Raw genomic sequence first — 25,110 nt, forward strand, 5'->3', positions numbered from 1 at the left:
GGCCAAAGCTGAAAATGTTGAATAGCCTCAATTCAAACTGTGTTTTTAATTTTATTTGGGTATTGATCATTCATCCTTATCAAGAGTAAGATAATTCCAATTGAAAATGAAGAATTCCTGTTCTTATTAGGAAGCTATATAAGTTCTGTATACAACTAACTAAAAACCCTAAGTAGGAAGTTGGCTATAAATGTGTACCTTGAGACGACATTGATATTGGAAAGGATGAAATTGAAGCTCCAAAACTTGAGGGAAGAGTCTCGAATGCGTTTCTTTATTGCAAACATGATCTTCACGGCGGCGAATTCTGGTTGTTCAGCCGCTCTCAGTTTACTCTCTCCGCTGCTGAATTTTGACCCGCCAAACGCAGTAAGCCCAACCCAAGAAATATGGGTCCCCGTTTCATACAGTGATTTGCAGTCGTACCCTTTTAATTTGTACCTTATTTTTTAAAATTATTGATTTGGTAGCCAACTGATAAAAAAATTGTAATAATATGATAGTTATACCCCTGATAAGATATAAAATCTGCATCACGTATTAATCGCGTGATATGCAACCTCATTCATAAAAAAAGATCTCCTCCTCTCATCTCAGCAGCTTTATCAAAAAATTAGAAACTTATCCAGATTCATCTTCAGAATCGCACTTGCATGAAGTTGTTTCATGTTGAAGCTAAAATTTCATGCTAATATAACGTGAACCTGTTTCACATTGAAGCTAAAACTTCATGCTAATGCATGCTGAAGTTATATATCCTACAGTCTACAGTTTTGTCATGAGTTTAATCCGAAACTTCAGTCTAAACATGCTGAAGTAGTTCATTTGCTAAAACTTCAGACTAAACATGCTTAAGTTTTTTAGTTCATTTGCTAAAACTCCAGACTAAATATGCTTAAGTTTTTTTAGTTCATTTGCTAAAACTTCAAACTAAACATGCTTAATTTTTTGTCTTGCAGTATGTAATTTTCTAATGAGTTTTTGCTAATGCATGTTGAAGTTATTTAGTTCATTTGCTAAAACTTAAGACAAAATATACTTAAGTTTTTTAGTTCATTTGCTAAAGCTTCAGACTAAACATGCTAAATTTTTGTCTTTTGCAGTATGTAATTTTCTAAAGAGTTTTTGCTAATGCATGCTGAAGTTATTTAGTTCATTTGCTAAAATTTCATACCAAAATATGCTGAAGTTTTGTATTGCAGTCTACAGTCTTGTCCTGAGTTTTATCCGAAACTTCAGTCTATATAAGCTAAAGTTTTTTAGTTCATTTGTTAAAACTTCAGCCGAGACATGCTTAAGTTTTTGTCCTGCAAATTATCAATAGTCTTTTATTAAAGAAGGGTATAATCGTCTTTTTAAAATAATTTTAACAAAAATATGGATAAAGATGCAAACGAAAAAATAAAACGGGTATGAGTTAAAAGGGAACGACCAAATAAGTTGCTCCATGCAATTTTTACATTTCATATTGAACATTTATGTTGGGCTATTGAGGTGGCCCAATGGTAAAGCCCAACAAGAATTAATGCTTAGGTGTGCTTTCGTGCTTTTAAATCTTAGCATATCTCTTATTCAACGCTTTCATGCTTTTAAATCGTAGTATATCTCTTATTCAATACTCCATCTAATTTTCTTTTATAGGATCGCATTATTATTATTATATTTGAAAAGCAAAAGGAATAGTATTTGAGCCGAAGGTATATTACAAACATTTTTTTTATCTTTATCAGTGTTTTAAAAGATGAGCGTAAAGCAGAGATGTTTTATATATGTCTCAATGAGGCGTAAGTTCCGAGGCACGAGGCGTAAGCTCCATAGGTATTTAATTTTTAATATTTTATAAAATAATATAATTATAGTAAATATTTATAAACAGGTAAAATTGCATAAAAAATGAAGAAAACTATAAATATGTGAAAAATATATATATAGATGTGCTTCATCCCCACAAAGATGTGCTCCATCCCCACAGAAAATTAGTCAAAACAATCTATTATACGTTGCCTACAAGTACAATTAACTTGAGTTGAAAAGAATAAAGTTTTCTACTTGTAAGAACAAAAAGGATGACTAACCTGCAACTTGAACTTTGAACTTGTTGCTATGAAGGAGAATGAAGTTCTCTTTATATTTGTAAAAAAAATTGAATATTCGTTGCTTAGGGAGATATTAACAGATTAGCATGCAAGATAAAGAATTGGGAAAGACCATAGATTAGGGCTTCAATCAATAAAAAAAGGTCTTGACTTTTAAATTTAATACATTTCAGTTCCTTTTTAAAACTTTTGACTAATTACAAGCTGACTTTTGAGAATTTGGGTATTATATGAAGGACATATTCAATAAATTTTATTTTAATTTGAAAAAGTCTCTGGGACTTGCGCCTTAATACAAAAACGCGCCCAAACGCTCGGACGTACGCCCCGAACGCCTGGGCATACATACGCCTCTTGAGACTTTCACCCCACACCCTCGCCTCGAGGCATTTTTGGTGCGCCTCGCCCTATGGATCGTCCCGAAAATGCCTTTTAAAATATTGACCTTTATAAGATAGAAATAAGGTATGCATATACATTACTTTCCTTAGATCCCATTTGTAAAATTACACCGTATATGTTGTTGTAATTTGAAATGTTTGCTTGTACTGGAGAAAAGAATTAAGAGTAGTACTTTTCTTTCACACGATCTTTTCTCCAAACTACAAGTTCAATTACTCAAATGATACAGGATTCTTACCCACTACAAAAAGGTCGATTTTGGCGAGGATAATTGAAGGACAAAATCATGTCTCCGTGCTAGTAATACGTGGGATCATTCTACGTGTTGCGCATGTTAATGTCGTTGCCTCATTAACTCCATTAAAAAGAAATAAGTAAAATTACAAAAAATATAGCAAAGAAAACATGATAAGGGTAGCTTATAACTTCAAGATACGGTCGAAACCGGATTGTCCATTGTTTGATTAATCGAGGCTGAAACATGGCAGGTCAAAGTTCGAGGTCGGGTTATATCGAACCAAGGCGTAAAATTAGATCGTCGAGCTCGTGACCCAGAAACCGAACAAGATCGAGAGAAACTTATCGAGCCAAATAATAAAAAGCCAAAATATCCGCAATCGGTCGAGGATCACGACAGAAATCTCGGCACGTATCAAGAAGAGGCCGTTTAATTAGCAAATCATGAGATTTTTTACCTTGTATAGAATTATACCAAGAGTAGAACACCCCTACTATATAAAGGGGGTTCTGATCATTTGTAGGAAATTTGTAGGACACATTGTAACATGCACAAAGAAAGCAATATACTGATCATTTCTAGTTCTTATCATCTTGTTGTTCAGTTCTAGCACTAGCTGACATTTCTTGGCCCGAGGGTGATCAAACTTGGAGGCTAAGGCTGTTCAATTTTGTGGTTTGCATTTATTTTCTTATCGTTAATTTCAATATTAATCTGTCTTCTTAATTTGTATCAAGTTATATCACGTATCCTTAAAATCGTGTACAAATTTAATTGTTATCCAATTTTAAGGATAAACAGTTTGGCGCCCACCGTGAGGCTAAGGATAATAGTGATTACCTGATACAAACTTTCATAACACACACTATTTTTACACTTGTTCTTTGAAGTATCTTTGATTTCAGGACCAAAATGTCGAACTCTCAGTCAGCACTCCTACACGTTGACAATGATTTCAGTCACTACGGCGAAAATGATAACATAGCACCAGGGAACGATGTACTCCCGGTAGGCCTCGATGGAGTTCCGGTTGTAGATCCAATTGAAGTCAACTCACATGTAGCTGGCTATTTATCAGGCGGATTGGGCCTGTTAATTACTCTTAACGATTTGGCTTAATAGTTATCGGCTTTTAAATGTATTAATCCGCTAGCCACCCGATAAGATATCGAGCAGATTGGTATCGGTTTAGCTCTTATCGGGCGGTTATCAGGTGATTTATCGGCCTAATTCAATCTATATTGCATGCATTAATTGTTTGCTGACCGCCTAGCATACAAATTCAGAATAGAAAATTACACGTTGAGTGCAGACCTACATGTCTGTTAAATCCTACGTAAGAATGATTTGGTGTGTCATATGTTGTAGAGTGAAAAGATGAAGCAATGGCTACCAACTTCATCACATAGAAAAGCAAGAATATGGATGAGAATCACCGTACTAGTCATTATTTATATGCATTGAAGAGCAATCATAATCATCAAACATGAGAAAACAACATTTCCTTATTCATTACATACAACAACATTATACAAGTAGCCTAGTAATGTTTCAATGGAGGAAAAGACTATTGTTTCCTTATTGATTTAAGATCATATGCTACTGAATATCCATTCAACTAAACCATTCAAATTGCAGAGAGAGATCATACAGTAAGGTACACATACCTGATGGTTGAAATTTAGGTGTTAGGGTTTCTGATTATTTAGGAATTAGGTGTTAGAGATAGAGTACTGGAAGTGGAAGGGTTTTTGATATTTAATATATATATTAATAAAAATAAATTATATATATATTCTTAACGGGTTAACGGATTATCCGTTAAGAAAATTGAATAATCCGCCACCAAACCGATAAGCCATTAACAAAAAATATTCAATCCGTTCCCCGTCCGTTAAGCTGTTAACCTGATACTAATAAGCCATTAAGTTTCGGTTTCGGTTCGGTTTTGAATACCCCTACATGTAGCCATTAACGTAAATTTGGCTGTCAATCCCGAGGGAAGCATCCGTGGGGATGTTCGATCAGTCGCTCAAAGCACTCATGGCGGCGAAGATGGCGGGATCAACCTACGGGTGATTTTTGAAATGTTGTAGGCTCAACAGGCAGCAATACCCCAACTCCAAAACCAAAATCACCCACCGAGTAGGATCAAGCCCAAGCAATCCTAGGAGGTTGTTCATGGGGTCGAATCGGTTTGAAGGAAATTGAATGAGAAAGAATCATAGACCAATCCCGCAATCATGAAGATGCTCGAAGAACTGACAAATTGAATTGAGTCGGGGGAAAAGAAGATCGAAGAACAATAAAAAGGTGGAAACTTACAACTCCAGGGTCAATCAAATCCCGAGAGCACCGCCAATATTGATGGGACTGGACTCCAAAAAGTTCGTACAAAAACCTTTCTCCCCCAGCGTGGCTCCGAAGTCAATCCCCAAGAAGTTTCGCATGCCCGAGATTCCTAAGTACAATGGAATGACCGGTCCTAATGAGCACGTCATCTCTTACACATGTGCTATCAAAGGGAATGATCTAGAAGCTGATGAGATCGAATCTATCTTGCTAAACAAATTGGAGAGACCCTGTCAAAGGGAGCTATGATATGGTACCATAATTTATCACCTAATTCTATTGACTTATTTGCTATGCTTGTAGATTCTTTTGTAAAGGCACATGCCGGGGCCATCAAGGTCGAAACCAAGAAGTCAAATCTTTTCAAGGTAAGGCAGAAGGACAACGAAATGCTCAGAGAATTCGTGTTTCGATTCCAAATGGAATGGATGGACTTGCCACCGGTCGCTGATGATTGGACTGTTCAAGCTTTCACTCAAGTACTCAATGATCGAAGCTTAGTGGCTTCACAACAATTGAAGTATAATTTATAGAATACTCGGCTGTTACTTGGGCCAATATGCATAATTGGTATCAATCAAAGATCAGGGTCGAAGACGATCAACTTGGGCTCCTTCCGGGTCCATTTAACCTATCAGACCCGTCGATAGAATCAAGAGGGATGTTGACCAAGAACCGAGGTTGAATAGAGACTGATATCAGTCGTATAATAGAGATTGTAGGAGCATCAGATCTGGGTAAAATTTTGTACAAAATGAAAGGAGAAGTGATCGAGGCCAAAGCTCTCGAGGGCTCATGAGCAAGAACGAATTCGACAGACCTATCGGACCTAAAGAGGCACCACGATTATCAGAGTAAACCTTAAATATTGATGCGACTGCCATCGTATTGTCTATCAGACACATGAAATATATCAAATGGTCTCGGCCTTTACAAACTGATCTAGCCCAAAAAGATCCCAACAAAATATGCAAATATCATGGCACTCATGGCCACAGAATGGAGGATTGTTGACAATTGAGAGAAGAGGTAGCCCAGTTATTCAACAATGGGAACCTTCGAGAATTTTTGAGCGACGGGCCAAGAATCATTTCAGAACAGGGATTCCAATAAACAAAGTAAGCAAGACGAACCTCAACACGTCATTCACAGATCATCGGAGGGGTCGGTGTTCCTCAAGGTCCAATGTTAAAGCGCACCAAAGTATCAATCATAAGGGAAAAACTAACCCGGGATTACATACCAGAAGGAACTTTATCTTTCAACGACGAGGAAGCAGAAGGAATCATGCAGCCGTATAATGATGCACTGGTAATATCTGTACTCATGAATAAAACTCGAGTTAAACGTGTGTTAATTCATCCAGGTAGCTCGGCCAACATCATTTGATCGAGGATCGTAGAGCAACTCTGCCTACAAGACCAAATCGTGCCTGTGGCCCGAGTGCTAAACGGATTCAACATGGCTTGAGAAACTACTAAGGGATAAATAACATTACCGGTAAACGTAGTCGGAACCACCCAGGAGACCAAGCTTTATGTAATCGAAGGGGACATGAGGTACAACGCCTTATTCAAGAGATCATGGATCCACAACATGAGGGCTGTGCCCTCGATCCTTCACCAGGTATTAAAATTTCCAACACCAGAAGGCATATACGGTCTATGGGGAGCAACCCACCGCAAATGAGATGTTTGCCGTCGATGAAGTAATTCCGATATCAACACTCTCGTCGATAAAATAGTCAAGTTCGAAAGAAAAATAGGAAGCTAAATAGTAATCACTGATGCCAGCCTCGACCTAACTGGACAAGCAGGGGACTGATGAAGACGATGATTACGGGGTTCCTCGATCCTTTATTGTTCCCGATGATTCTGACGCTACCAAATCAACGGTCGAAGAGTTGGAGCAGTCCGTACTGATCGAATATTTGCCCGATCAAAATGTATTCCTAGGCACGGGGTTAACTCTAGAGCTCAGGAAAAAACTCATTCAATTTCTTATAGCTAACATGGATTGTTTTGCTTGGTCCCATCTCGATATAAGAGGGATCTCGCCGGAAATCACTACTTACAAGTTGAGCCTGGACCCGAAATTTGATTCGGTCAAGCAGAAAAGGAGACCCCAGTTCGAGATCAAGCATGCTTTCATCAATGACGAGGTAACTAAACTCTTTAAAATAAGGTACATCCAGGAGGTCAAATACCCAGAATAGTTAGCAAACGTAGTAGTAGTCCCTAAAAAAGGGAACAAACTAAGAATGTGTGTGGATTACAAAGATTTAAATAAGGCATGCCCCAAAGACTCTTTCCCTTTGCCTAAAATAGATCGCATGATCGTTGCCATGGCTGGCCATGAGATCCTCAATTTTCTCGATGCTTACTCCGAGAACAACCAAATACAGATGAACCCGAATGATCAAGCAAAGACCTCCTTCATCACTAAGCATGGCACATACTGCTATAACGTAGTGCCATTTGGATTAGCAAATGACGATGCCACTTACCAACGCCCAATAAACCGAATATTCAAAGAACAAATAGGAAAATCCATGGAAGTTTACATTGGCGATATGTTAGTTAAGTTCCTGCGAGTAGAGGACCATTAAAATCATTTGCATGAAACCTTCAGTATATTGAAAAAGTATAACATAAAGCTGAATCCAGAAAAGTGCGTCGGAGTCGGATCTGTTAAATTTCTCGGGTTCATGGTGTCCAATCGAGGAATTGAGATCAACCCCGACAAGATCAAAGCTATCAAGGATATCACAGTAGTGGATAATGTGAAGGCTATACAAAGGCTAATCGGGCGCATTGCCGTCCTGGGGCGATTAATCTCGAGTTCTTCCGATAAGAGCCATCGGTTTTTCTCATTACTGAAGAAGAAAAACAACTTCACATGGACCACAGAATGCTAACGGGCCTTAGAAGAACTTAAGCAATATCCATCGAGCCCGCCATTTCTTCACACACCGAGGGCAGGCGAATCACTATACTTGTATTTGGCAGTATTGGAAATAGCGGTAAGTGGAGTCCTAGTTAGGGAAGAACAAGGTAAGTAATTTCTAATTTATGATGTTGGCAGGACCTTAGGTGAGGCCGAAACTAGATATTCCCTCACCTAGAAAATTGGCACTTGCTTTGCTAAGTGCCTCTAGGAAACTGAGATCATATTTTCAGTGCCATCCTATATGTGTTGTGACAACGTAGCCATTGCAAAATATAATGCATAAACCCAAAATCTCGGGATGATTAGCCAAATGGCCCATGGAAATCAGCGGTTACGATATTGAATATCAACCCCGGTCAGCCATTAAATCTCAAATTTTGGCAGATTTCATGGACAACTTTACATCGGCCCCAATACCCGAAGTCGAAAGAGAGTTGTTGGTAAACTCGGGGACGTCTTTGGGAATCTAGACCCTCTTTACGGACGGTGCCTTGAAAGCAAAGGGGTCCGGACTTGGCATCGTACTGAAGCCACCCACACGCAATATAGTTAGACAATCCATTAGAACTGTGAAATTGACTAACAACGAGGCCGAATATGAAGCCATAATTGTAGGTTTCGAACTGGATAAAAACTTGGGGGTGGAGGTGATCAAAGCTAAGTGTGTCTCCCTCCTTGTGGTGAACCAAGTTAACAGAATGGTCGAAGTCAGAGAAGAATGAATGCAAAGGTACCTAGATAAGTTACGGGTAACATTACATCGGTTCAAAGATTAGACTTTGCAGCTCGAGATCAAAATAGTGACGCCAATGCCCTTGCAAACTTAGGGTCGTCAGTCGAAGATGACGAGCTCAACACATGGGCTGTCATACAACTTATGAGGTTGGTAGTAGAAGAAGGTCACGCTGAAATAAACTCTACAAGCTTAACCTGAGATTGTAGAAATAAATACGTAGAGTATTTGAATACCGAGAAACTTCCATCAGATCCAAAAGAATCGAGGGCCCCACGCACAAAGCAGCCAGGTTCAGCTTGTCCGAGGATGGAACCTTGTTCAGAAGAATGTTCAATGGCCCACTAGCGATTTGTCTAGGACAGGGAGATACCGAGTATATTCTGAGGGAAGTTCACGAGGGCACCTGCAGAAATCATTCAGGCGCCGAATCATTGGTTCAAATGGTGATCAGAGCCGACTATTACTAAATCGACATGGAAAAGGATGCAAAAGAGTTCGTACGAAAATGCAATAAGTGCCAAAGATATGCTCTGATGATTCACCAACCCGGGAAACTGTTGCATTCGGTCTAGTCGCCATGGCCATTCATGAAATGGGGAATGGACATGATCGGCCCTCTTTCATGGGCACCAGGTAAGGCTCAATTTATCTCATTTATGACTGAATATTTTTCTAAGTGGTTTGAAGCGCATGCATACAAGAAGGTTAGGGAGAAAGTAGTCATATACTTTATTTGGGACTGTGAGCACGTGATTTTTGCCCTATGAGAATTACTCCCAGAGATTCAAAATAAGACAATTTTCCTTTGTGTGCAATTTTGAGATTTTTCGTGGCGTTTTTGGTTAATTGTTTGTATTTGGCTGGGCATGTTTATTTTGTTTTGATTAATGAAAAATACAAAAATTACATGTTGCATGTGCATTTAGGATTTAATTTTTACAAATAGGATTAATTAAGTAACTTGTTTTACGAAAATGGAAAAATCATAAAAAAATATGTACTTTGCATTTAATGTTGAATTGTGTGATTTTATTGTTAATTGGCATTTAATTATATGTGATAAATGTTATTAGAAGATAATTAGTATTTTTAATAAGTTAACTTGGTTTATAATTTTAGAAAATAATATAGGAAGAAAATAAAAAGAAAAGAGGAAGGAAATAAATCTGGGCCAATTTAATTAATTTCCCAAGCCCAAACACCCAACCCACCAAAAAACCAGCCCAAATCACCCCTATCTGGCCCAATCGACCGAGCCAACCAAACGACGTCGTATGGCCATGTTCAATCTGAACCGTCGATCTCCTAAGATCGAATGGTCCAGTCCACCCCCAACATCGAAGAAACGATGCCGTTTCAAGCCTGTCGATCCAGGCCGTTCATTTCATTTAATCCAACGGCCACAAATCGCCCCCATGCCCCGACCCATTCCCATCCAAAGACCGATCCGGTCTCGAGGTAAACGAAATGACACCGTCTCTTTAAGTGAGTTGATCCAAGCCGTCAATCTCAATTGATCTAACGGCTAGGATCAAATCACTTCCCCACATATATAAGTCCAAACCATACCCCGCCCCCAAGCCAAACCCCCCCTCACCTCTTCGTCTCTAAGCCTTAGAGACCAAACGAACCCTCCGCCCCCGGTGGTCCAAACAGCCCCAAAATTACACCACAGCCTCCCCACGACGTCCTCTTTCCAAATCCCGAATTAATTTTCTTCGAATCAGTACCATACGCTTCGAATCTTCAATCGAAGATCAGTCCCAAAACCCTAGTTCATCCGTTTGACCCCAAAGTTGCACCACTGAACCACCTAGCTACCCTCGTCCCAAATCCCACTCCAGTTCTGTACGAATCTTGTTAGAGCCTTTCGAATTTCAAATCGAAGGCAAACCCTAAAAGAACCAAACTTGAGACTATGTACGGAGTTAAAAATTTGAGGTTTTAACCGACTTTAGTCGAGTGTTCTCAGTCGAGAACACTCGATTAAGGTCCGTTTTGGCTTCAAAATTTCAAGAGAAGTGTTGACTGAAACGGATTGGGTTTGGTCTGAAATTTCGAGGTATTTCTTTTGTTTTCCTTTTTCTTTTGTTGTTGTTTATCTGCTTAAGCTTCATTGTGTTTCATCATCTTTTCGATTCATTTCTCTCTTCTCTTTTAGACCCTTTTTCTGGTCCAGTTTTTTTTCTCATGTGGTTGATCAGCATATGTTGAATCGATTGAGTGTCTTTGTCCTTTAGTTTGGTTGTAAAAGTCAGTGTCCATAATGTTCTTGTACAAAAACTATGTCTAGTCCTGTAATTGGTTACTAGTATTACTGGTTCAAATGGTCTCATTTTCTGAGATGTTTGGCTCCCTGTTCTTGTTGTTCATCATTTTACATATAAATTTAGTTTATTTTCGTCCAGTATGTTACAGTATTTCATTCATTTTTATTTAGTTTAGAGTTGTGAATATAGTTAGTCTATTCCCTGAATCATTAAACCCTTCATCTTGGTTGCAATACTGTTCGTTCTGATCTGAGTTCAATTATTGTGTGAGTTTAGTGGTTTGAATCTGACTGTGGTTCTGTTTGAGTTTGGGGTCCGAGGGAATTGAACTTGTCTTTAAATTCAGCTTTAGTTAATCAGTGATTAGGTTTCTTTCTTAAGAATTGGTTATAGCTGAAAGACGTAATCACAGGGGTTCCATGGGGGAAATTTGGGAATTGAAAACTTGAAGAAATGGGTAGTTTGAGTGTTCTGTCCACTAAGTACTAGTGTACCATTAAATAAACATTTATCTAATGTGTTAGTGGGGAACAAAATATAATGGTATGTGGAGGCTTAAAAGGAATTGATTAAAATATAGCATTGCCCATACACCTTTGAATTAAATAATGAAATTAGACACTTAGTAGTGGTTGTCAGGGAATATGATGGAAGAAATACATTTCTTAATGATTTAAGTGTTAAAACAGGATGGAAAAGGGGTCTATCTTAGGGTATAAAATACAGGGCAGACCTTAGAATGGAAGGAGACCTTAAGGAAGAGAGTTGAGAGAGCTTTTACTGTCTCATTACCTTAATTAACTTGTCAAAATCTCAGCCAGTAGTCCAGCTCCCTGAGAATCATAAACAGTTTTAAAATTCTCTGCTTCAAGTTGGAGAGATCACTTTTGAGAGTCTTTAATCAGTTAGAGAGGGTCTTGAAAATCAGTTTCTAAAGCTTAATGACTGGAGAGTTTGGTCAGTCTTTGAACAATATTCTGAGGAGTTCAGAGAGTTTTTGAGAGTTCTTTTGAAAGGCAGTCAGTTTTTGGAACTAATTTTGAAAGCTTAAAGTCAGTTTCTGAGAGTTTAAAAGATCAGTTTTGTAGTAGAATCTTGGCTTGACTCAAGCTCGGTTGAGTCTGTTTGTGGCTGTTTGGAACTTCAAATTGCTGTTGTGAACTGCTGTTGTATTGCTGCTCGTATTACTGCTGCTACTGATCTTTCTTCTGCTTTATTTCTATTCCAATTCCAGGTACACAGCTTGACTTCAATAATTGTGAATCTGAAATGTAAAGGATGAACTTAAAATTGAAGCCTGAAGATTTTAATTTAATTCAGTTTCTGATTTGTATATTTGAACATTTTGTTCGTTAAGGATGTTTAGACTCTTGTTTATAGTTGCGTTGGCTGGATTGAACTGGTCTATGCAATAACTGGATTATAGACTATTATAGCTTAGTTTTCTTGGATTGGTTTTCCCAGTAAATCGCCAGTTGTAGTTAATTCCTTGTTAGCTGATTCTTGCACCTGTTGAGTACTGGTTGTAGCCAAATTCATGGTACAGAGTAGTTCATGACTAGTCATAGTTAATCTCGTGTTAAAGACCTTTGTGAATCCATTTAGCGTAGTATAAGATAAAACCTGGAGTGACTGTTTTGTTTCATTCTCAACAGGTAATTTAAATATGACCAGGCTGTATAGTGTGACTTGATTTCAGTAGTTCTTTTAGAACCTTAGTTAAAAGGCCTACCTTGAATGTTTAATTTCAGTAGTTATAAAATAGGCTTGAATGATTTTTAGTCTCAATGTGTCCTTCAACAGTTCTATTAGGAAATCGTGGATCATTAAAGTGGCTAGTGTTAGTTTATTTCTTTCATGACAGCTCTTAAGCATTGATTCGTTTCAATAATTGTAAAAACAAGTTCAAACAAATTCGGATTTCATATAATTCACTTCCGTATCCCAATAGTTTAAAATACCAAGTTATTTGAGTACTAGTTCAGTACTGATAACGTAAATAAAGTACTGTTTGGGTCTGGGTCATCAGATGATTTGTTTGGAGCTGATTGGGCTGCCCAGATTCGTGTTGCGATGTTCCCGTCCAGGCTCGAACCCCGGGCTCGTTGGGCTGCAAACGTCCTTGTAGGCCCAATGTTGGAGGCAACCTTTCTCATAGTAAGGTTGTTGACATATTAATTAATTAGGGCCTTTTCTTATTTTTTTAGAGACAAAATAAAAATAGCAAATCATAGTCACTTTTAGGTTTGCCTTTTAAATAATAAATGAGACGAGCCTCGCCAAACAAAAATACATAAATTGCGGGGCCCTTAATAAATGGTTAAAATGAAACATTTAGAATTCGGGATGAGCCGTTTAGTGAATTTCACGGCCCTCCCCAAAAATAATAACGCGCTATTCATTTTAGACGCGCTTTTAATAATTTACTTTCTTAAACTCGGGTGCACATTTATGTGACCCAAATCCAAATCTCAACAGAGTCAAAATGTGTCAATAAGCACGGGTGCATTGATGTGACGTGGTTCGAGATGTGTTTTCACGACGTTGCAATTCTCATTAAAATAATAATAATAAAAGCGGTAAAAAGTTAAAATTTGCACATAGGTTCAACATGTATTAAAATTAGATAAATAAGCCAAATATGACATTTGAACGACCGTGCTAGAACCACAAAACTCGGGAATGCCTAACACCTTCTCCCGGGTTAATAGAATTCCTTATCCGGATTTTTTGTTCGCGGACTATAATACAGAGTCAATCTTTTCCTCGATTCGGGATTCAACCGATGACTTGGGACACCATAAATCTCCCAAGTGGAGACTCTGAATTAAATAATAAATCATGTTTCGATTGTCCTTTAATTGGAAAAACTCCCCTACGCCCCTGCGGGCGCAGGTATAAAGGAGGTGTGACAGCTTTGGCAACTCTGCTGGGGACAACACCCAGAATCTGTAGTTCAGGGTTCAGAATTCGAGCTTTAAATAATTGTTATAATTGGCTTGTTTTATCTGATTTTTTACATGTTTGGGCCTAATGTGCTAAGTGATGCTTTTACCGCTTTGATATTATCTGAACTGTATATAAACTGTTATGAAACCTTTCTCTTCTCATCTTCGGAGATGTGCTCGCTGGTCGAGACTCCCTATTCTGTTATTGTCATACCTTGAAATAAGAAAGAGGCTCGGACAAGTTACTAAGCCGGATGGCCTTTTGGTTCCCGGTACGTAGCCCCATCCTCGACTCGAGTTGTCCGCTCGGGTACACAGTCTAGAACAAATACCCCAGGTTACGAACCTAGAATAACTCAGCTTCATGCCGGATCCCTAGTAGGAACGTTTGTTTGCATCACGTGCATTTGACTTTGGAGGCTTAACACAGGGGTTGTGTCTGTCTAGGACAGGTGTACCAAAAATGACAAAAGACCATCCTGATGCATCTTACTTGCTACTTGTGCATTTGTTTGCTTCGGACTTGCATGCTGACCGACTTTTATTTTGAGAAAAGAGAGATAGAGGTACAAGGGTTAAAGAGAGTTAATCGCCTGTTTTGAAAAAAATCAATGTCCAATTAGTGTCGAAACTCTGTCGAATTTTTGAGAGAAAAAGAGAACAAGAAAAAAAAGGTTTTGTTTATGAAAAAATAGTTTTATTTGCCAATAAAAAAGAGTCTTGTTTTTAAAAGAAGTTTGTTTTATCGGCCCGAACTACGCCAGTTTGATTCTCATAGGGTGTGAGATACGTAGACAACCCCCATCGGGTCCAACTTCACTTTTTGCAAAAATAGCCAAAAGAACAAAGTTTTTATTTAAAAATAATTAGGGTGATGCCATTCTTGTTAGGATTAGCCGAATGTCCCTAAAAGGGCACCGAAAGGCTATTTTTGCAAGAACAGCCGCCTGTGGTCATCTTTTTTTCAAGGCTTTCACCGGTTAGCTGACATAGCCTTAAAATCTTCGACCCCAAGGTGCTGAAAGGCCGTATTGGCAGAACCGGGTTTTATTTTAAATGAAAAAAAAGAAGAGAAAAGTGTCCATGTTGTCTTTGAGTTAATTGAATCATGATTTTTGCTTAACCACCCTAATAAATGTGCAGAATGAGCACAAGTTAGAATTTACACGTAACAATTATGAACAAGATCCCTTTGGAGTTGCACATGTGGTGAGATGACTTGCGCGAATCAGGGCGCGACACGGTCAAGCTATACCTGGGAGGCCTCACTGGGTTGTTGAAGATTAATCCTAGGGGGGATATCATAAAGGCCTTTGTCGCATTCTGGGACCCGGCTCACAATGTATTTCATTTCTCAGATTTTGAACTTACCCCAACATTGGAAGAAATAGCCGGATACATCGGGGGTCCCAAGGTTCCTCTGAGACACCAGTACCTGATTGCTCCAAGGGCCGTAGCCGTGCACAGGTTCCTAGACTCTTTGAAAATAAGCAGGGGGTCCATAACCCAGACTTGGCAGCTGGGTTTTGTACTTTGCGATTTATATACAACAGATATGGCCACATAGGGGGGTTCAACAAGCCGAAAACAAAATCTGTAGCAAAGGAAACCGCCCTAAGTGGGAAGAACATAGGTGTTTTGCATTCATGGTAGCCTTTTTGGGACTCCTGGTATTTCCTAGAAAAGACGGGAACATTGACATACGAGTTTCTGGGGTTGTCAGCACTTTACTTACTCAGGCCAACAACACCCTCGCACCCATGATAGTAGCTGAAATCTTCCGCGCTCTCACAGCATGCAAAGCCGGGGAAAACTTTTTTGAGGGGTGCAATGTGTTGCTGCAGATGTGGATGATCGAACACCTATGTCGCCGTCCTCAATTTATGAGTTATGAGTCGACAGAGAAAACAAGCATAAAGGAATTTTCTACGAGGGTTGACGGAATTAGCTTACCAGAAGGGGTCACGGAATGGATGGCACGTCTCCGTTCCGTCACTGCAAGCCAAATAGAATGGACATTTGGATGGTTGCCTGTGGATGAAATCATATATATGCCAGCCACTGGACCCCATTTCCTTTTGATGGGACTCAGGAGTATTCAGCCCTATGCCCCGTATCGAGTATTGAGGCAGTTGGGAGATGCCAAATAGTTCCGAAAGATGAAGATCTTAGCGGCCAAGTGGTCGAGATCAGGCCTAACGGACAATTTCATGAAGCAGCAGTCCGACAAATTTGGAGCGAGTGTCAATACTTAACATCAAATACACGTGTACGTGATCGGTCCAAAGGTGAAGTTTCGCCAAGATACTTCGCTTGGTATAGGAGAGAAATCGAGTTTGGGAGACTAGCCAAAAGACCCCATCTCCAGGAGTTCGTCAAGGCATCACAAGAACTGTGGGCTTGGTTGGCTGAAGAAAACGAGTACAGGGCCACAATAGGAAAGCTGGAAAAGCAAGTTAAAGACCTTCAATTCGAGAATGGCTTACAAGTAGTGGCGGATGAGGGTGAAAAGAAAAGGCTAGCCAAAGAAAATGAGGCCCTCCGAGCTCAAATTTAGAAACTGAAAGTAGCGACAGAAATTCCCGTTCGAAGTAACAGAGATGAAAAGCTCGTAGCTAACCTAAGGCAGAAAGTGAGTAACTATAGTTTCTATTTGAACAAAGCAGAAAGTGAACTGGCCGGGGCTAAAAAACAATTAGCCAAAAATGCAGATGAACGGGTATGCCTGGTTAAGCAGTTGAGAGAAAGGTACGACGATGAGGTCACGGGGTTGAAGAAAAGGGTCATAGCCACGAGAAACAAAATGATCAAACAAGCAAAAGACTTCAAGGTTGAAAGGGAACACTGTCACACGACATTGGCGCAGTTAGAAATAGACTTGCAACAACTTCAGGAACAAAACCATGCGGCCGAGCAAACTTTGGAAGCCAGGGCCCAGCAGATTGGGCATTTGTTACGAGAGAAAGGCGTCATAAGAGAGAGAATTAGAAACATCCCTGATTACATCATTATGAAGTGCCACATTTGTGAGGGTATGACCCGCACTATATTCTTTGCGGCAGTGATGACCTTTGTTAAACAAATAATGAACAACTTGGACTGACTTCAAAGGGATCTCGCACATAGGCCCGTGGAGAGACCGAATGATGTCCCACGGACACCAGGAGCATTGATGTACTCATAATTTTCCGTTTGAATCTGTATTTACTTTTCTGTCAGAGTCTGAGTCATGTTGGGTTTGCATTTTTCCTGCTGTTCTGAGTCTGCACGTCTTTAGAGTATGATAGCTTGATTTCGGAGTCTGTTTGTCGTCTTTGCGTTAGAGTCTGTTGGTATTTTGAAGTTTGTTGATATTGAGTCTGTGTAATCGAAGCATCTGTTTTATAAAAGCTAAAAATCCCAAAAAATGTTTTATTTACTTGCGCACTTATCTGACAGAACTACGCACGATCTGATTCATGCAGGGACATGATACGTAGGTAATCTCTATAGGATTCGACCACCACTAAAAAAGAAAAAGGGGAAAACTGAAAAATAAATAAAGAAGGATAGAATAAAAGAAGCTTAAAAGAAGGGGCACAATTATGAGAGGCCGGAATGACGCACGCAACCGAAGCAAATGCATGATAGAAATGGTTAATTGCCTAGGTGCATTGCATCCCAACGTGTAATTACATATGTGTTAAACTCTAAAAACTAACAAGTTTGTTGTAATCTAGAAAATTCAAGAAGATAGTTTATTTAGAGGATACTGGCACATTATCATTACCAAACCAGATCAAAGGGACCAATACCAGAAATCATGTCTATCCCAGATGTCGACACTAGTGTTGAGGTAGAGGAGTTGGACGTCAATAAAATGAAAGAGGAGATGCTCAAGCTGAAGCAACAGATAGCCGAAATGTACCAGGCCTGGTCCAAAGGGCAATCACTGCCAGCTTACCCTGCTAACCCTGCTTTTACCCCACTATTAGCTCAGTCTCAGGATCATCCCGCCACCGATCCAGGTTTTCCCATTTATCAACACTACCATGGCACTACTTCTCATACGCCACAAGCTCCACCACCAAAATCAATTCCATACCCTCATCCACCAATCACCCATGTCTTTGTGGCATCTCCACCAGCTGCACTCTATAAATCCCCGAGTGAACCTGTGTTCCAAGCTCAGGACCACCAGTATTACCCCCCGAGCTCACCTTCAAAGCGCCCGAAACCTATCCATATGATCCACATTCTGACCTACCGGGGAAAGCAGAAAAACCGGCCAGAAATCCTGAATAGGAAGAGATGTTCAGAAAAATGAAAAGCATAGAACAATCCTTCAGGGATATGAGAGGGCTAGGAGGTCAGGTAAGTGTAGCTTACAAAGACCTGTGTTTGTTACCAAATGTACAACTACCGGCGGGGTTCAAAATGCCCAAATTCGACTTGTACAATGGACACGGTGATCCAGTAGCTCATCTGAGAGGTTCTTGTGGCAAGATGAGGGGAGCAGACGGAAGAGATGAATTACTGATGGCATATTTCTGCCAAAGTTTGAGTGGATCAGCGTTAGAATGGTACACTAGACAAGATCATAGCAGGTGGTACACATGGGACGATTTGGCCCAAGCATTCGCTTGTCACTTTCAATATAATCTTGAGATCATTCCGGACCGACTGTCCCTGGCCAAACTGGAAAAAAAGCACAGTGAAAGCTTTAGAGAATATAGTTTCCGGTGGAGGGAGCAAGCAGCAAGGGTAGATCCCCTAATGAAAGAGAGCGAGATGGTTGATTACTTTTGCAGGATTTGGAGCCGACCTACTTTGGTCATCTGGTGTCCGCAATTGGCAAATCTTTTAATGAGGTGGTAAAAATGGGAGGCATGGTCGAGGAGGGGCTCAAGTCCAATAAGATCATGAGTTATTCAATGATCAAGGCAACCACCCAGGCCATTCAAAGCGGCATCGGGGGTGTACTTGGGAAAAAAAAGAAAGAAGATGTCACGACTGTTGAGTCCAGAGCCTGGTTCGGATCTAGAGGCCCGTCACCCTACTATAGCCAATCACGACCCTACCACCAAAATTACCCCCACACTTCATATAGCCCTCCACAACACTACTACTCACCGCCAGATCCCCATTTTTCTGTCCATCATGCACAAGCCTATACCCAAACCCCGAAACACACACAATGGCGTACGCCGACTCCACAAAATCCATACCTAGCTCCACAAAACACATATCCACCCCCAAGGGCCTACAGAAATCCCCCCGAAATATGTTTCCGACCAAACCAAGACCTCAATAATGAGAGGTCACAGAAGCAAAAGACTTTCACTCCACTGGGGGAATCATATACCAGTCTTTTCCACAGGTTGAGGCAGTGGGGCATGTTGAATCCAATTGAGCCTAAAATGCCAAATCATCCCCCTAGAAATCTTGACCACTCGATGAGTTGTGAGTACTGTTCAGGGGCCCCTGGGCATGATACAGAGAAGTGTTGGAAACTAAAAACAGCTGTACAAGAGCTTATTGATACTCATCGGATCGAGGTTCAAGCCCCAGAAGCACCAAATATCAATCGGAATCCACTGCCATCTCACCATGAAACACACATGATTGAGTTGATACACAAAGAGGGGGAGCCCAGGAAGCCCTCACAGACGGTAATGATGATCCGTTCTAGCGAAGCCAGCTCAAAGGAAAAAGTAACCAGTGGGAAATTAGTGGTCCAGTTGAGAGGGGTAGATGATAAGCCATCTGTGGTAGCCGAGAGAGGGTCGTCAAGCATTGTTGTAGTGAAACCAGAGAAAGTTAAAGTGGCAGTGCCAGGGGTCGCAAGTAAACCTGTTGTGGTCGTGAAGGGTGCTCGCACAGAGCATGTTATTATAAAACCAGTAACTCAGCTTCCAGTAATCAACAGCAAGGCTGCTCCTTGGAATTATGAACGGGTGACGGTGATTTACAAGGGGAAAGAAGTCAAAGAAGAAGTTTGTGAAGCGCAAGGTTTGACTCGCTCCGGAAGGTGTTTTACTCCCGAGGAGTTAAGAAGAGCTAAAGATAATTCAACGCCAGTAAAGAAAGCTATAACTAAAGAAGAGGCAGAGGAATTTTTGAGGAAAATGAAAGTGCATGACTATTCTGTTGTAGAGCAGTTGAGGAAAACGCCCGCTCAGATCTCATTACTCTCGTTGCTAATCCATTCAGATGAGCACCGCCAATCCCTGATGAAAATCTTGAATGAGGCCCATGTTCCCGACAAGATCTCGGTAAACCATCTGGAAAAGATAGCCAACAAGATTTTTGAAGTAAACAGAGTCACTTTTTCCGATGATAAATTACCAGTAGAGGGTACTGAGTACAACAAAGCCCTTTACTTGATAGTGAAATGCGAGGATAACGCGATTACCCAGGTATTGGTTGACAATGGTTCAAGTGCGAACATCTGTCCTATCTCCACTCTAATAAAGCTGCAAGTAGAAGATGAGAGGATCCGTAAGAACAGTATCTGTGTGCGGGGATTTGATGGCGGAGGCAAAGACTCAGTCGGGGACATAATGTTGGAACTGACCATAGGTCCAGTAGAATTCACAATGGAATTCCAAGTGCTGGATATAGCTGTTTCCTACAATTTGCTATTAGGGCGACCGTGGATTCACGCCGCTAAAGCAGTACCATCAACACTCCATCAGATGGTCAAGTTTGAATGGGACAGACAGGAAATAGTTGTGCACGGCGAAGATAATTTGTGCGCTCACAACAACACCATTGTGCCGTTCATTGAAATGGAAGATGACAAGGGACCATGGGTCTACCAAGTTTCTAACGCAATGTCAGTCGAGAAAGTTCCAGAAGGGAAGTGTATCCCAAGTCCGAAGATAAACGCTGCATCAGTCATGGTAGCATATGAAATGCTGAAGAATGGTTTTGTACCAGGAAAGGGTTTAGGGTCAGATCTGCAAGGCATCATACAGCCCGTGTCTCCTCCTGAAAACTTGGGAACATTTGGTCTAGGATTCAAGCCCACATCCGCAGACATAAAAAGAGCCAGGAAATTGAAACAGAGGACATGGGTCCTTCCAAAGCTGGTCCTACGTCTTTCCAGATCATTTGTCAAGTCCGGTACAAGGAGTCGCCCAGTGACAACAATTCCCAGTTCTGCGATTAATCCTGACAAGGAGTTGATTGAAAGATTTGAGAAGTTGTTCGACAGTGTGAACATGGTGGAAATTGGAGAGGGTTCTAGTAACGCGGAAGTGCAATTTGTCGGGCCAGAAACAAAGCTTAATAATTGGAAGGCTACTCCTCTCCCTACTCGGAAAGAGTCTTGGTAGTTTGCTTTGATTTTCCTTTAAGTTTGTACGGATTATTCCAGGGTTGTAATCCAGATTTTATTTTTTCAGTCTGTTTGAGTGTGCAAACCTTGTTATCTTTTATCAATCAATGAAATACAATTTTCCTTTCTTCATCATTCCTGATGGGTTTCCTTTTGTTTTTGTTTTCTTTTCTATACAGTTCTTTTTACGCTGGTTCTAATGACATGACATGCATAAGGAATCCTCAGCCCAGTCTTAAAAATCAATCTGATTCCGAAATGTTAGTTCAAGAAGTAGATTGTGATTACGAATCAGAATATGATGATGAGGATAAATCCTTCGAAGAGATTAGTAAGGAGTTAATTCACTTCGAAGAAAAACCCAAACCCAATTTGAATGACACAGAAGTCGTCAATTTAGGGGACACAGACAATTTCTGAGAGACTAAAATAAGTGTCCACCTCGAGCCAAAAATCCGGGAGGAGTTAATCGAAGCACTCATCCAGTACAAAGATGTTTTTGTGTGGTCATATGACGACATGCCGGGTTTAAGCACTGATTTAGTGGTCCACAAATTGCCCACTGATCCAGCGTTCCCTCCCGTCAAGCAAAAGTTGAGGAAATTCAAAACTGATATGAGCGTGAAGATTAAAGAAGAAGTACCAAACAGTTGGATGCAAAGGTTATTCGGGTCACCCGATATCCTGTTTGGTTGGCTAATGTCGTGCCTGTACCGAAAAAGGACGGTAAGATCAGAGTATGCGTCGATTACCGCAATCTCAACAAAGCAAGTCCGAAGGATAACTTCCCACTACCCAATATCCACCTTTTGATTGATAATTGTGCCAAGCGCGAGATTGGATCCTTTGTGGATTGCTATGCTGGGTATCATCAGATTCTAATAGATGAAGAAGATCAGAAAAAACGGCGTTCATCATGCCATGGGGAACTTATTGCTACCGGGTAATGCCATTTGGTTTGAAGAATGCCGGGGCAACTTATATGAGGGCAATGACTACTATATTTCATGATATGATACACAAGGAGATTGAGGTATACGTAGATGATGTGATCATAAAATCAAAGCATCAGGCCGACCACGTCGGGGATTTGAGGAAATTCTTCCAGAGGCTTCGCAGGTACAACCTCAAGCTTAACCCCGCCAAGTGTGAATTTGGTGTTCCATCCGGAAAACTGTTGGGATTCATATTCAGCCGGCGAGGCATCGAGTTGGACCCATCAAAGATCAAAGCCATACAAGAATTTCCACCTTTGAGGAACAAGATTGAAGTGATGAGTCTGTTAGGAAGGTTGAACTATATCAGCAGGTTTATCGCTCAGCTCACGACGACTTGCGAGCCTATTTTCAAGTTGCTGAAGAAGGACGCTGCGGTCAAGTGGACTGATGAGTGTCAAGAAGCATTCGACGAGATAAAGGGATACTTGTCTAACCCGCCTGTGCTGGTACCTCCAGAACCAGGGAGACCTTTGATTCTTTACTTGACTGTCCTGGAAAATTTATTTGGCTGTGTACTGGGGCAGCATGATGTCACCGGTAGGAAAGAACAGGCCATCTACTATCTTAGCAAGAAGTTCACAGCTTATGAGGTTAAGTACACTCACTTGGAAAGGACATGTTGCGCCCTAACTTGGGTGACACATAAATTGAAACATTATTTGTCATCCTACACTACTTACCTCATTTCACGCTTGGATCCATTGAAGTATATCTTTCAAAAGCCTATGCCGACATGAAGGCTCGCAAAATGGCAGATTTTGCTCACAGAGTTTGACATAATCTATGTGACTCGGACTGCGATGAAAGCCCAAGCATTGGCCGATCATTTGGCCGAGAACCCAGTTGATGAAGAGTATGAGCCACTGAGGACTTATTTTCCTGATGAAGAGGTGATGCATATTCATGAACTAGAACAGGCCGAAAAACCAGGTTGGAAACTTTTCTTTGATGGGGCTGCTAACATGAAAGGAGTCGAAATATGAGCTGTGCTTATTTCTGAAACAGAGCATCACTATCCTGTTATGGCCCAACTTCGTTTTTATTGTACCAACAATATGGCTGAGTACGAAGCATGCATTTTGGGTTTAAGGCTAGCTGCAGACATGGATGTCCAGGAAGTCTTAGTATTGGGAGACTCGGACCTTCTGGTACATCAAATTCAAGGAGAATGGGAAACTCGAGATCTGAAGCTCATACCATACCTACAATGCTTGCATGATCTTTGTCAACGGTTTAGATCAGTGGAGTTCAGGCATATTCCAAGGGTCCATAATGAGGTCGCCGATGCTTTGGCTACCCTAGCGTCAATGCTGCACCGTCCGGACAAAGCCTATGTCGATCCTTTGCATATTCAAGTACGAGATCAGCATGCTTACTGCAACATGATTGAAGAAGAATCTAATGGCTAACCATGGTTCCATGATATCAAGGAATACATCAGAATGGGGATATACCCAGTGCAAGCCACAGGGGATCAAAAGAGAACAATTCGATGGTTGGCAAGCGGATTTTTCTTGAGTGGAGGAGTTTTGTATAAAAGAACACCAAACCTGGGATTGTTAAGATGCATAGATGCTAAACAAGCTACGTTTGTCATGTCCGAAGTACATTCAGGAGTCTGCGGACCACATATGAACGGATATGTTTTGACAAAGAAAATTCTCCAAGCAGGTTATTATTGGCTCACCATGGAGTGAGATTGTATCGGTTTTGTGTGCAAATGTCATCATTACCAGATACACGGAGATTTGATTCATTCTCCGCCATCGGAATTGCACACGATGTCAGCGCCATGGCCCTTCGTCGCTTGGGGCATGGATATCATTGGACCAATTGAGCCAGTAGCATCCAACGGGCATAGGTTCATTCTGGTAGCCATTGATTATTTCACCAAATGGGTTGAGGCCAAAACTTTCAAGTCTGTGACCAAGAAAGCAGTGGTCGATTTTGTTCACTCAAATATCATCTATCGATTTGGAATCCCAAAGGTGATCATCACGGATAATGGTGCTAATCTTAACAGCAATTTGATGAAAGAGGTATGCCAACAGTTTAAGATTACACACCGCAATTCTACCCCATATCGTCCTAAGGCGAATGGAGCAGTTGAGGCAGCCAACAAAAACATAAAGAAGATACTTCGGAAAATGGTAGAAGGTTCTAGGAAATGGCATGAAAAATTAGTATTTGCATTGCTGGGTTATCGCACTACTATCCGTACTTCAGTAGGGGCAACTCCTTATTTGTTGGTATATGAAACTGAAGCCGTAATACCTGCAGAAGTTGAAATCCGGTCCCTTCGGATTGTCGCTGAGGCTGATATTGATGATGATGAGTGGGTCAAAACCCGTCTGGAGCAGTTGAACTTGATTGATGAAAAAAGATTGGCAGCTGTGTGTCATGGCCAGTTATATCAAAAGAGAATGGCAAGAGCATACAACAAAAAGGTGCGTCCCTGGAAGTTTGAAGTGGGCCAGCAAGTGCTGAAATGCATCCTTCCACATCAGGCTGAGGCAAAAGGCAAGTTCGCCCCGAATTGGCAAGGGCCATTCATTGTAACCAGAGTATTGTCCAATGGTGCTTTATGTTTAACAAATATCGAAGGAAAATGCATAGACATGGCTATCAATTCTGATGCAGTAAAAAGATATTATGTATGATTTCTTTGGTATAATTGATTGATTGTTTGTATTTGGCATTATTTCGAAGATTGAAATAACGAAGGCAATTTGTTCTACTATCTAAACACTTTACCCTTTGTTCCCCTTTTTGAGCCTTATTTATTTCTTTCATACCCCTC

General features: G+C 40.6%; 1 protein-coding gene across 1 annotated transcript in view; it reads right to left on the reverse strand.

Moving 5' to 3' along the window:
- Positions 1-25,110, reverse strand: part of LOC107782523 (uncharacterized) — a 42,795-nt gene that overhangs the window by 2,612 nt on the left and 15,073 nt on the right. Inside the window, exon 3 of the mRNA XM_075218540.1 lies at positions 199-427. Within this exon, the coding sequence (XP_075074641.1) occupies positions 199-427 (229 nt within the window). The remainder of the gene's footprint in view (positions 1-198; positions 428-25,110) is intronic.

The sequence above is a fragment of the Nicotiana tabacum genome, chromosome 7 (genome assembly GCF_000715075.1).
Source record: "Nicotiana tabacum cultivar K326 chromosome 7, ASM71507v2, whole genome shotgun sequence".
NCBI classification, from domain to species: Eukaryota; Viridiplantae; Streptophyta; class Magnoliopsida; order Solanales; family Solanaceae; genus Nicotiana; species Nicotiana tabacum.